This window comes from Mustelus asterias, chromosome 9 (genome assembly GCF_964213995.1).
Source record: "Mustelus asterias chromosome 9, sMusAst1.hap1.1, whole genome shotgun sequence".
Classification (NCBI taxonomy): domain Eukaryota; kingdom Metazoa; phylum Chordata; class Chondrichthyes; order Carcharhiniformes; family Triakidae; genus Mustelus; species Mustelus asterias.
In genome coordinates this window covers 94,082,130-94,095,526 of record NC_135809.1, presented here as the reverse complement: position 1 = coordinate 94,095,526, position 13,397 = coordinate 94,082,130, and the positions used below count along the sequence as shown (strand labels likewise).

The following is a 13,397-nucleotide window of genomic DNA, read 5'->3' as shown; positions in this document are numbered from 1 at the left end:
TGAGGGTCCTGCCCGGGAAGGTCAGCAGCCCAATTTCAATAAATATTGATATTGATAAATATCCTGCCATATCGCAGCACCGCCCCCCCCCTCCCCACCACCCCATCCCCCCGCCAATGTGACAACTGTTTTTCAAAAGTGGGTAGCAGGCAAAGGAAACCTGCTGAGGAAGTGCCAAGTGTCTCTTCTGGGAAGCTCCATTGGGGTGGGGTTCCCCTTATCCTTTGGTTGCCCTTCTTCGTGTTGGTGGTGGAGGGGGGAATGGGCAATGTAATTGTTTAAATTGCAGATCGGGACACCCGCTCTGCCAGCGTGATGGTGTGGGCCACGCCAGGAGATTTCTTCTGTACTCTTTGTTGCAAACTGTGGCTTGGGAGGCCAGCTGTGCAGCCTGCAAGCAGCACACCAGTTTCCTCGCCTCAGCCAGCACTCTGCATATAATGGAAAATTCACCCAGAGTCTATAATTAGGAATGGGGGTAACTAAACACTGTAAAAACTTTCAGCTAATCAGAGTGAGCCAGTGTAGACTTGTAAAGTATTGGACATGAAAAGCAGAATGAACTGGTGGGCAGAGGATGTCAATGAATGTTATTTCTATGGTCTTCCAGAAGGTCTTTGATAAGAAAAAGTTGGCTGAAGTTGGAGCCTGTGGAATTGAAGCCAAATTATTGACTCAGACAGGAAATCACAGCACACGTCAGAGTAGGGATAATGGGTAGGATGTGACTAGTGGTATTCCACAAGGATCTCTCTTGAGGCCTCAACTCTTCAGTGTATTTATTAACAACTTTGATGAAGAGATAGAAAGCCACATGTCCAAATGCTCTGATGACATGAATAGCATTGGAAGCATACAATGACAGAGAAAATAGACTAAATGAATGAGCAAAGTAATTTTCATTTGGGCAAATGTAGGTCATCCACTTTGGACCTTAAAAGAATAGAATTTGGCAATTCCTAAATGGTGTAAACATAGAACCAATGAAAGTCCAAAGAAACTTAAGGATCCAGATACGCATCATTAAAATGTAATGAACAGATACAGAAATAACAAAATGTAGTGGAATGCTGGCTTTTACATTTAGAGGACTAGAATACAAACGGATCCCTTATCTAAGGAAAAGTATACTGGGATTGGAGGCAGTCCAGAGAAGGTTGATCCCAGGTATGGAGGGATCTTTTTAATGAGGTGAGGCTGAGTTGGTTGGGTTTGTACTTTTTGGACTTTAGAAGAATGAGAGACAACCTTACTGAGATGCATAGGATTCTTAGGGGGCTTGACAGGGTAGATGCTGTGAGGTTGCTTCCCCATGTGGGAGAGTCTAGGACCAGAGGGTACAATCTTAGAGTAAGGGGTCGCACATTTGAGATAGAGATGAGAAGAAATTTCTTCTCTCAAGGGGTAGTGAATCTATGGAATTCTTTACTGCAGAGGGCTATAGAGGCTGGGTCATTAAGTATGTTCAAGGCTGAGATAGATTTTTAATCCGTAAGGGAATCAAGGGTTATGGGGATATGGGAAGAAATTGGGGTTGAGGATTATCATATCAGATCAGTCGTGAGCTCATTGAATGGTGGAGCAGACTTGATGGACTGAGTGGCCTACTTCTGCTCTTACGCCTTATGGTTTTATGGTCTAAAATCATCCTTTAGGTCAGCAGTTCCTGGCACCACAAAACTTGGCCTTGGAGAAAGTGCAAAGTCAACTTACCAGAATGATACCTGGGCTCCAAAGGTTGAATTATGAGCAAGGGAGTAGTCCTTAGAATTTAGACGGTTTTGCAGTGTTTTCATCACAGTTTTGAAGATACTGAGGAGAATAGACAGGGTAGATGGTGAAAAACTATTTTCAGTGGCTGGGCAGTTAAATACCAGAAGGGACAGACTAAAGCCAGACTTTTCGGAAGTGAAATTAGGAAACTGTTCTACATGCTAGGTGATAGGGGTTTGTAACTCCCCTCCAAAAGCGGTAACTGATGTTAGATCAATAGTAATTTTTAAATCTTTTGTTATCCAAATCGTTTAAGGGATATGGGGCAAAGGAATATTGAGTTAGATCACAGATAAGCCATGATCTCATTGACTGATGGGTTAGGCTCAAGATGCTAAATGGCATATTGCTGTTCTTATGTTCTTTCATTTCTTTTACCCCATTGTTCTTCTCCTAAACACTCCTCCTATCTGCTCTGATGTACATCTCAGTTTCACCCCTTGAACTTTCTTAATCAGAATATTTTTGTTTCATCACGGTACTTATCATTACACCCTCAATACATTTAAGAATTGTTCCTCCCTCTGCCTTAGTATTTTAAATTTTCCTTGTTCTATTCACTCTCAATCCAAGGATTGGTTTGGTTGAAACCGCGGCACCTGTAGAACTTTCTTCTAATACCCGAGAATTTAAAACCGTTCTACACCCTATCAAGTCATGCATTGACATTTACACTGCTTTTAATCCAATGTTATACCTGACCTGGAGTTGTTTCATGGGACAGGACCAGTGGATCTTTACTCTGAGTGAATATTATATTTGCCTGCTATAATGTTCTTGATAACACACTGCAGAGGGAGATTTACTCTGCTGTACCTTAACTTGGTGCATTCCATAGGCAGTGTCATGGACGTGGGTATGTTGCTCCTAACATGTTTCACTCTTGATGTGGAACTGCTTGATAAGATAGAACAGATGGAGATTTCCTTGCACTTAAACTTTTATAGATGATTTCCTAAAACTTAATGTCAAAAGATTTAAAAATCCATTGCACTCTGACATTCCTCACTATAGTAAATGCAACATTTCTTTGCAGAAAGGTAAATGCATTCATTCAATCTGGTAGGTTGTTGCTGTGTTTTCCGGTGTCAGTGAGTTTGAAGCCTGATGGGGACAGGGCCAGAGCTAAGCTGGCAGAACAGTCACCCTGGGAGAGCAGGATTCCGGTTTGCCGCACCTTCCTATCTCAAGCCATTTACAAAGTGACCGCATCTGAAGCGCAACAGCTACCTTCCGCAAGAGGTGGGTAGCACATTAAGGGGCTTTTAAAGCCTGCTCTCCCTCACCTACTGGAATTTTCCAGTTGCTAGTCAGACAGCAACCACCCCCCCCCAAAAAAAAAACCCCTCCACAGTGGCTGAAAAACAAGCAGATGCTGGCCTATAGCCCCAAATTATCTTTTTTTAAAAAACATTCCGCCTTTCCCCTACATCCACAGCTCGTCCTTTGAAGAGTTAATTACTCCCTCCATAATGGTGATCTGGCAGCTGGACCATTCAACAATTTTAATAGTGCTGATCGGGCGCACCATCCTGAGGCACCCTCTTTGTCCCTCACCTCCATTAGCAGGTTACAGCTCTCTAAGTGCCAGAGGGCCCCTTGTTGGTCCACCAGTGATGGGAGCCTGCTCATGCTTAATTGGATCACAGTTGCCCCACTCTGACCATTAGTCGATCAATCCCACAAAGATAGTGCCGGGTGACTCGATCCTAATAGCGGGGAATCGACCCCAAATAATAAATCCAATCCATCGTCTTTATGGGCGGCACGGTAGCACAGTGGTTAGCACTGCTGCTTCACAGCTCCAGGGTCCCGGGTTCGATTCCCGGCTCGGGTCACTGTCTGTGTGGAGTTTGCACATTCTCCTCGTGTCTGCGTGGGTTTCCTCCGGGTGCTCCGGTTTCCTCCCACAGTCCAAAGATGTGCGGGTTAGGTTGATTGGCCAGGTTAAAAAAAGAAATTGCCCCTTAGAGTCCTGGGATGCGTAGGTTAGAGGGATCAGTGGGTAAATGTGTGGGGGTAGGGCCTGGGTGGGATTGTGGTCGGTGCAGACTCGATGGGCCGAATGGCCTCCTTCTGCACTGTAGGGTTTCTATGATTTCTATGATTTCTATGTTGTTATTGTTAGCTGGTCTCAGTAAACTACAGTGAAGATTATTTTCCAAAACTTTACCCAGTCTGTCTCAGGGTCTAATAGTTGTCTCAACTTCAGTGTTCTTAAAGTTGCCAGAGGACTAAATGGGGTGACAATCACAAGCCAAAAATGCTTTGGAGAAACAAATTCTAGATATTTTCAAAACACCATAAATAAATTTTTCTGTAGTACCGAGAAGGATTAAGATTAGTTGGTACATTTCAGAAATATAATTGTTTTGTTACAAGATAAAATTCAATATGGTATCTTGGAATGATTTATTTAGAATATTATGATCTTAAGTAAATGAATTTAAACAGCATTTCTCAGAGTGGAATGATTCCTGTAACTAGCTTTACCTGATTCACAGAAACGTCTATTACAGCTCACTGCACCTTTTAGAGATTTGGTAAAGTACACTGCTGTCTACCTACACTTGTTTGATGACATCTCTCCCCCCCCCCCCCCTCATTCAAGTACATGGATTACTTTCTTTTTAATCCAGTCACTTTATATCATGTGCGATTAATTAGACAGTTCAAGGTATATAGATGGTCAGTGAGACCTGATGTAAGTTTCTGCTGTAAGTTATACATCACTGCTCGACTTATCAATCAAATGCTGTATTTAAAATATAAATCATGTTCTGTGAAAGAAAGATCAGCAGAAGTGGTGTTTATAAGCACAGTTGCAGAAGGGTCTCAGAATCTGCTAAACCAGCTATGTTTTAAGAAAACAGAGCCCCATTCAGTGTGTATGTAGGAGTATGTGTTCATAATGTATTCAAAGTACTTCAGTCCCATCATGTCCTAAATCAGTATTAATTTTAGTTCAATTACTGTGAGCTTTGCAAAAGAGTCATCAAAGGAAGCCATTTTTATTGAGCCTAACTTGACTTGCTCCTGACTAACATATTCTAGCTTTTTTTCTCCTTGCAGTATCTCTCACTTAGCAGAATGCTAATGTCCTTAAGTCCACTGATGCATGTGGTCTTTTCTTTAAGCCAATTTATTTTCTTTAAACCAAGCTTTTAGAGAAAAATTATGCCTTTAAGTTTCCCAAAGATTTGGAAATTAACACTGCTAGACTGTTGATCCCCATTGAATTCAGATGCTTAATGATGCTCGATCTGAAGGTGAATTTTATCACCACCCGGCCTGCTATTCGCCTACAGTGATAAGAAAAATAAACTCCAAAATTTAACAGTCATTTTTTCATATTTCAGCTTCTGTTGTGTTTCCCTCTTTTCTTCTCTCTCTGCTGCTCTAGTGATCTTGACAAAGACTTTTGGAATAACAATGACAGCACAGTGCAAAAGAAATGGAGTTCCTACCCTCCAAAGGAGTTCATTCTAAACATTTCGCCTTATGCACCTTATGGTGACCCACGACTTTCACTCAAGTGAGTTTCTTTCGATGATTTGGTTGTCTATAGTATGTAAAATGCTTCCCTCCTCTGTTTCCTACCCATCCAACCAATCATCCACTCACACCCACTCCCAATCCCTCTGCAACCCCATGAACAGCTTGACCCCATGGAGATGAACAACCCTTCTATACCTTGCTTGACGTTCACAGCTGAAAATCCTTCCTCATTTGATCCTCATGTGTGGAATAGCAGAGAGTTGCTCGTTGAGGCCTGTACAAGCATTCCCTCCGCAACACCGTGTAGCAGAACTAACTTTACGAAATGGTTGTCTGATCTTGTAATATGGATTTTGACAGAATTTTTCTGACTGCTTAATCTCCTTTTGCTGTTTTTTTTTTGAGCTTTGGAAGAAAGGGTTCTTTAGGTGTGCACTGTCGCGCTGTAGCAGCATAACTACTTTACTCCAATCTTCAATTAGGGCTGACTCATTCTCTGTCCACTCTGCTTCCTGTCCGTATTAGTGGCTCTCTCATGTCCGGTAACAAAGCTGCAGTAGCTGATAAAGAAACACGCACGGCCGAGAAGCAAACCCGCAGCAACAGCATGAAGAGCAGCGGATCTTCCAACAATAATCGGGGTGAAGCTGCCAATGGCAAGGTTGGGAAAGGTGGGCGCTGGCATACAGTCCAGACTCTCCTAGCATCGGGCAAGCTCAACCAAGCTAAGTGAGTTTAAATGGGTAGTTACATACTTACTGAGACTGTGCTGGCTGGAGAAACCAATCTTTTGATTTTAAAATGATTTTTGCAGGCAACTTATAACATGTCTTCACTTCGTGGCTCCTCTGCAGCTCTGGATCACATCATTTGTCCATCACATTTTCACATGTGTAGATTTTAAGAACATTTATATTTTATAAAGCGTGATTTACGCATTGACTCACCATCACAATTAATTTGACATATCATTCACAGCACCACTGAAATGTCTCACTAACATTTCATTTAGCTTGCTGTGGGAGTAATAAATGCTGGGTGTTCATTGCAGATTTCAGGATCTGCTCTCTCCCTATAACTTACCGGAGTCACTATGTTGGAGACAAATGGTCTTTCCCAAAGTGATAAGCCGCAAACTGGCAAACCAAAAGGTTTGTCCAGACTTTCTGACTAGATTGTAATAAATTGACAAGCATGAAGTCTCACATTTGGCTGATGGAAGTTGGTATTGTTCTTTTTCCTGGTACTATTCTTTCATTGGCAGTACCCTCCATGAAAGCATTTGCTCATTATAATCAGTGAAACAATGGCTTTAAACAGGGCTGTTGCTTTATTTTTCATCTAGAACATCCATTCTCACATTAATTTAAAACATTTCGAACAATGTCTTTGGTTTTGCAAAATGGTCCATATAAGAAACAGAATGGAGAACTCAACCAAACTAAGTTAGGTCATGGAACATTTTGAACCAGCATTTCAGTCAAATGCTCAGCAGCTGACACTTGGAGATAAATGAAAATTAAATGCTACTTGTATCTTTAATTTGCAGTAAATGTTTACAAGAAAGAGGCGCCAAACCAAGTTGAGAAAAGCGATGTGAACCAATTTTGGGTCCTTGTGGGTTCAGATGCTTTTCTCTGTTAAATTAAAAGTAGATTACCCATTTAGAGGGAATTACAACATTTTATGCACAAGCCAAGTCCTTGTGATTCCCACAAAAATTTAGTGAGGTAACATATCCTTAATGACTTGTTAAATATTACTCTGCAATAATGGCTAGTACCTGTGGCTGAATAGTGTTTGTGTTGTTTTTTTAAATTCCATGTAGGGATGTACATTTGCCCATATTAGTTTGTGGGATGTGTCCATTTTTCCTGATCCCCATTTAGGAATGGCTGTCTTGGTAATCCCAGGCAATTGTTTCTGTGGGAAAGTTGAAGCGCAGCTGTGTTTTCTGGAGGCTCGGAGATTGGGTGGAAGCCTGGGTTTATTAGACTTTTTTCATCTTTGAACATATCTGAATCTTGTTGCCAAAGAAACCCATCAAATACTAGCTTCCTGTTAAGAAGGCAATAATCTCTGCCTATTAGTTACTCATTTTTAAAATACTAGCATTGATTTAATTTTTGTTAGCTACTCCACATATGATGGCAAAGACCTGCCCTAAAATCGGGGTTGTATTTAAGGCATAGAGCCTTAGTTTCCATATTAGAATGACCTCTACTTCCTAACTTTGGCGCAAGCTCCACCCACCATCCGTAGGGGAAGTCATAGCCTACTGTTTTCCGATCCGATTTCTGTCCAGTGGGAGCCTGAAAATCTCCCTCTCTCCCCACCCCACCCCACCCCTGCAAAGTAGCCACAACACACAAACTGAATCTGCACACCCCCCACTGGGTGAATTGGCTGAAACACATTCTGCAATATCTTTAGGGCGTGTAAAGGAATATTGCTGAATCTGTTCAATCAGAGTTGGAAAATTTAATTCCTGCACAGAACAGTAACCCAGCAGGGACCTTGTATATCAAAGTCTCAGGTGGTTTTCCAGCCTCTTTGCTAAACTCCTGGAGGACTAATCCCAAAAGTGCACCTGGATTCCGTATATTTAATAATTACAGAATACAACCAATTCCTATGACATAAATTAGCTGCATTTAATATTTCACACATTAAACCAAACTTTTTAGTAAGCTTATTGTCAATTGATTCTTGATCACATTGTAAACAGGAATATATAATCAGATAAGGATTAATGTCCAGCCTTTTTGTGCACTGTTTCCAAATTATAACTTTTCCCTCATTCATACTTCATTTAACTATAACTTCATTATAAGTACTATGTAAATTTTGTCATTGGTGTTAAACTTTAATCCAAATCACTTAAAAGGGCTTTGTTTAATGTTGGTGTGTAATTTATGAAAACATCACTTGTGCATTTGATTTGTTGTACAGAAGGCATTTTATTTATACAGGCGCTTCTTGAACATATTACGTTTTAATACTTGTGAAAGAATAAGACAAATAAATGGTCAACCCTTTGGTGATTGACAGTTTGTTTCCAGACTGAGATTCAGGAGCTGTATTTTGTATGGCGTTTACCAAACTTACCATACCCACTCCCTTTTTATTAAAGGCACAGAAATCAATCCATACGACGCAAGATATGCGTTAGTTACTTATTTGCCAAATCTTATACATTTAAAGTAGTTTACATCTCTGCATCCGGACAGAATTAGAATCAAGACAATCAGACAATATATGGCTATAATAGCATAGATGATACAATTGAATAGCTGATTCTGGTTAGAAAATTAGAGCTTTGTAATGATAATAGATTAAGATTTTCAATTATTCCATAAGGAACAACGGTTCATACATGGCTGAATCCAGGAGAGTTGGGCTCTAATCTGGGAGGGCAGTTTTCTTCAGTTGAATAGTAACAGTCTGAGGATCAATATATATTTTGGAATTTTGCTATCAATTTTGTAGATCAAGGAATAATTATATAGAACTTTTCAAAAGTGAGTGGATAATGAGTTATGTTGAGTCCTTGATGCATTAGATTTTACATGATCTTTGTATAACGTGGGTGTTTTTGGAGGAACAAACCATCGTTTGGAAGAGTTTGCAGCAATTTCCAAATGAGGCAGCCATGTTACATAAGCGACACTGGTAGTTTTATATAGTAATCAGTTGCTTTTCACCTTTGATCTAATTAAGAGGCTAATTTGACTCTTTTTATAAAATCAGTGTCATAAAATACCAATGTTGAGTTTTTGCATGATTTGGGTCGAAAGTTATCAAGGGAAGTTTTGCACAGCTTTCCTCCTGGCCATTAAGTGAGAAGGACATAGTTAATGGAACTAGTTGGCTTTAGTTGAACTTATAATTTTGTTGCTGATGAACAAACACAATCCAGGAAAAGGATACAAAACTAGAACTTTGAGGCAAATAATGCTTTTGATGCTAAAGATTGCATTTTGTATGCATTCAGTATATATTGAAATTTTATTTTTTGTTAAAATACTGATATTGAGCATCTAAAGCTCTATTGCAAATTTTTAAGGCAAAGCACAACTGCATTGAACCATCAACATCCTGGGTGTATTTATCATCACAGGATAACTCAAAGTTAGTGAGTGCTTTTAAATTATGTATTGTTAGTTCTACAGTGAGTAGCATTCACAGATGCGTGTAACATTGTTTTGCATTTGTGGTGTTTGAGTTCTGTTGTGTTTCATCTTTCAACTAAATTTGCAGCTCATGCCATAATCCAAACGCATTGTCATTGCCTTTTATTATTGCAACACTGCACCTGTTTAACAGTTCACATTTTCATTGAAATCCATGCTCACTGCCTAAGTACATTTTAAAGGAGTATAAGAATATGTATGCCTGGAAAATGGCAAAAATATTTGTAGCAATAGGCCTCAACTTTAAATACAGGCCAATGAAGCAGTAAAGAGATGAATTCCCAGAAGTCAGTGACATGGAAAGTGATGGGGGCTGATAAATTATTATTACTCGCAAATCAGGAGAACTCGAGCATGTTTTGTTTGCATTGTTGCACAGCCAAATTAACATAATTTTTGATCTGTAGCAACAACCCTGGTGCATGTGATTCTGCCCCGATACCTACCTGATTTGCATTTACAGTATCACAGAGCTGCAATTGGTTTTACAATTATGAATCACATGTAAATTCTCGATCCTGATTAGAACATGAAGGTGCTCCCCTGGGATAAATAGGCAGAATGGAAATAGGAAGGCAAGTCACTCGAAACAACTCATGGCCACTTGCCAACAAATGATAAAAAAGCATTTTTGGCAGATGCCTGGGAGCAGACCTTGTAAATAGGGAGCAAACCTTGTAAGTAGAATAGAAAGAATGCAAACTTAGTTATGGCACAGGGACAATAAAAAATTTGAACATGACATGGGAAGGTAGCCCTTTACCAACCCCTAGGACGACAGAAGAATTAAAAGATCAGAGTAAACAAATTATATAATGGACAGTAAAAAATGTAAAAACAAAAAAGTTTGTTTGAGAAATGAATTCCTCAGAAGTAAAACGTGAAACTATTTATTCTCCAGAGCCATCTGCCATGTAAACCAGTCAGCGGCTCTAACTGCCATTTAATGTCATGATTTTATTTGTTCATCGTGTTAATCATTTGGTTTTGTTTTACTTCCAAGTAACTTGCTTATCTGTGAGAACTCAGACTATTGGCAGCTGTGTTGCTTGTGCTAATGTGAGACCCCCGTCCCACCTTTCTCTCTATGAATTCATCAGTTGTCCACATTTGGCATAATGTTTTGTCTCCTAATGTTTGTGGTAGGCAAGGGGCTCTAACCCTCCTCTCTCACTTTCTCGGACACACAAGTTCACTATCGCTCCTCAACTCTCCTGGTCTGCCCTCAAAAAAAAAAACTCCTTGATCTCAACTTCAGCGTGTTTGGGCTGCCTTTGACACCGGCTGACGTTTCAACTATTGTCAAGCTCCCTCCTTCTGTCCCCATAACCCTTCTTGGGGCACCCATGACCCAACCTCCCTTCCACAGAAAGCCATACCCTCACCTCCCTGGACAGTCACCACCCTAACTCAATGCAACAGCTCAGCTTCTCCCAGGGCCAACAAAGTTCCACATTTATTCCAGATCCACCCAGAAGATTACTTTGTTTGCCACTGACTTATTTGTAAAGGTTAATTTAATCTAGCAACCGTTTAACAAGTGTGCATGACATGTTAATGCTGTCAGGAACCACAATCCTCCGTTAATCTGTCACCAACTTTCTTCTTGACTGGGAAGCTGATATTTCATCTCCCACACACAATTAATAACCCTGTTCCCTCTCTCCCTCACTCACTCTGCTGCACACGTGTGTGCGCGCGCACACACACACACAGACAGACACACAGACACACACACAGACACACACACGGTTGGTCTCCAGTTCAGGAAAGTGAGTCAAGGCAGTTCACAATTTAACGAACTTGAACCAGTCACCTTCTTCATAGCCACCATATTGTTGTCTTCTGGAGATGTGGGCAGGCAAAATTTGGGTCTTCGGCAGATCCGAGACGATGATTGAGGCATTCAGGTGCTGATGCAGGCTGATTAGAAAGCCCACCTTGGTTCCCAGGGACCTCAACCCAACTCTGCAATATTGATCTTATGACCCCTAGCTCTCACACCTCCATTCATCCTCCCATGCCCTGTTATATTCCATCAAGCCTTCTCCAAGCCCCTCATGTATCCTCCAAAGCCACCCAGCAAGTATCCACAATGGGCAGACCTCAGGAGCCACATAATAGCAATGGGGAGTCCTCAAAATGGACTTGGAAAATATTCTCCTAATCATTTAATAGAATTATCAATCAAACACCATACCATTCATACTGCACAGAAAAAAACTCCAATCCCACTGAAAAAGCCAAATCTCCTTAAGTGATCATTAAGTTGATTATTTTTCTTTCACAGGATATGGGTGTTGCTGTCTAGGCTAGTGTTAATTGCTCTTGAGAAAACTGCAACCTTTAACTTCTGCAGACCTTCTCGTATAGGTACACCCACAGTGTTTTTTGAAAGGGAGTTCCAGGATTTGACCCAGTGACAGTGAAGGAATGGCAATATGGTTCCAAGTCAGGATGGTATGTGACTTGGAGGGGAACTTGCAGCTGGCAGTGTTCGCAAGTATTTGCTGCCCTTGCCCTTTTTAGGTGGTCAATGGAATGCATGTTTAAGTTGGTGGATGTGTGCTAATAAAGTGGGCTGCTTTGTCTTGGATGATGTCAAGCTTCTTGAGTGTTGTTAGAGCTGCACTCATCCAGGAGAATATTCCATCACACTCCTGACTTGTGCCTTGCAGATGGTGAACAAACTTTGGGGAGTCAGGAGAATCCCCAGCTTCTGACTAGTTCTTATAGCCATTGTATTTATATGGCAGGTCCAGTTTAGTTTCTTGCCAGTGGTAACCCCCAATATGTTAATGGGGAATTCAGTGATGGTAACACTACTGAATGTCAAGGGGAAATAATTTAGATTCTCTCTCATTTGAGGTGATCATTGAAAGCAAGCAGACATATATTCAGAAACTACATCTAAGACAGGGTTATATTCTCCTAAAACTATCAGTCAAGCCATGCTCCCAGTCTCCTGCATAACTGTGTAAACAATTGACTTTTGAACTAAGTGCTTTAACAGATTTTGAACCTCAGTCAAGCATAATAGGCTCAGCTGTGAAAACAAACCATTACAGCATGGACAATGGAGCCCTTTGGAATTGAAGACATGGGTAGCTAGGTTTTTCCTCAGCTACATCAGATAGGCTCTCATTCAAAGCAATCCAAAAATAGAGGGCTAGTTTTTCTTTTCTCAGGCATTTTTTTTTAAGTTAAAACACTGTCAGCATTAAAATAACTTCAAATCATGATGAGAATTCACACTTCTTTCTACAGTTTTGAAATACATAATAGCATGTTATCCATTTGGGAGTAGCTCTCTAATGCATCTCAACACACAATACTGATCGATGTTGGGGTCAACCTACCTTTCCAAAACCAAACCCCATGATCAATGACTGCAGCAAAAATACATCTAACTTATAAGATGGCATTTAATCGTGATATTTAATGTTACTTTTGTCTGTCAGAATGTTCCTGATGCCTCAGCAAATTTCCTCCAAATTTCCTGCGCTCTCTTACCTGGTGGGTTTTCCAAAGGCTTCCAAATGCCACTCAACAGAAATATTGTTGGGTGTGAAATAAAAACTTCTCCTGCCCTGTCAGTAGTGACCCTAATGTCACAGGCTGTGCATGTGGGCTCACAACCCAAACTTAGGCCGAACCTCTTCACACCTATGGGTAGTTGTGTGGGATTCTTTTTGAGGTGAAATTCAAATTTCGGATCCCGCAGCCTAGGTTTTTGCCAATCTCCACACCCATTCCCAACCTTTATGGAACACAGAAATCTGGCCCATACTCGCTAATGCACATGCGCTCTCTCTCTCACCACACACACACACACACACACACACACATACACACACTTAGACATGTACACAATTACCTATCCCTGTGGTCTCCTCAGAGATACCACAAAATTTCACTCTTGTTTTTATTTCC

At 40.7% G+C, this 13,397-nt stretch overlaps 1 protein-coding gene across 1 annotated transcript in view; it reads left to right on the top strand.

Moving 5' to 3' along the window:
- The window catches only part of syt7b (synaptotagmin VIIb), a 365,243-nt gene that overhangs the window by 158,298 nt on the left and 193,548 nt on the right, over positions 1–13,397 (top strand). The window contains exons 3-4 of the mRNA XM_078221264.1: positions 5,177–5,308; positions 5,797–6,000. Of these exons, the coding sequence (XP_078077390.1) occupies positions 5,177–5,308; positions 5,797–6,000 (336 nt within the window). The remainder of the gene's footprint in view (positions 1–5,176; positions 5,309–5,796; positions 6,001–13,397) is intronic.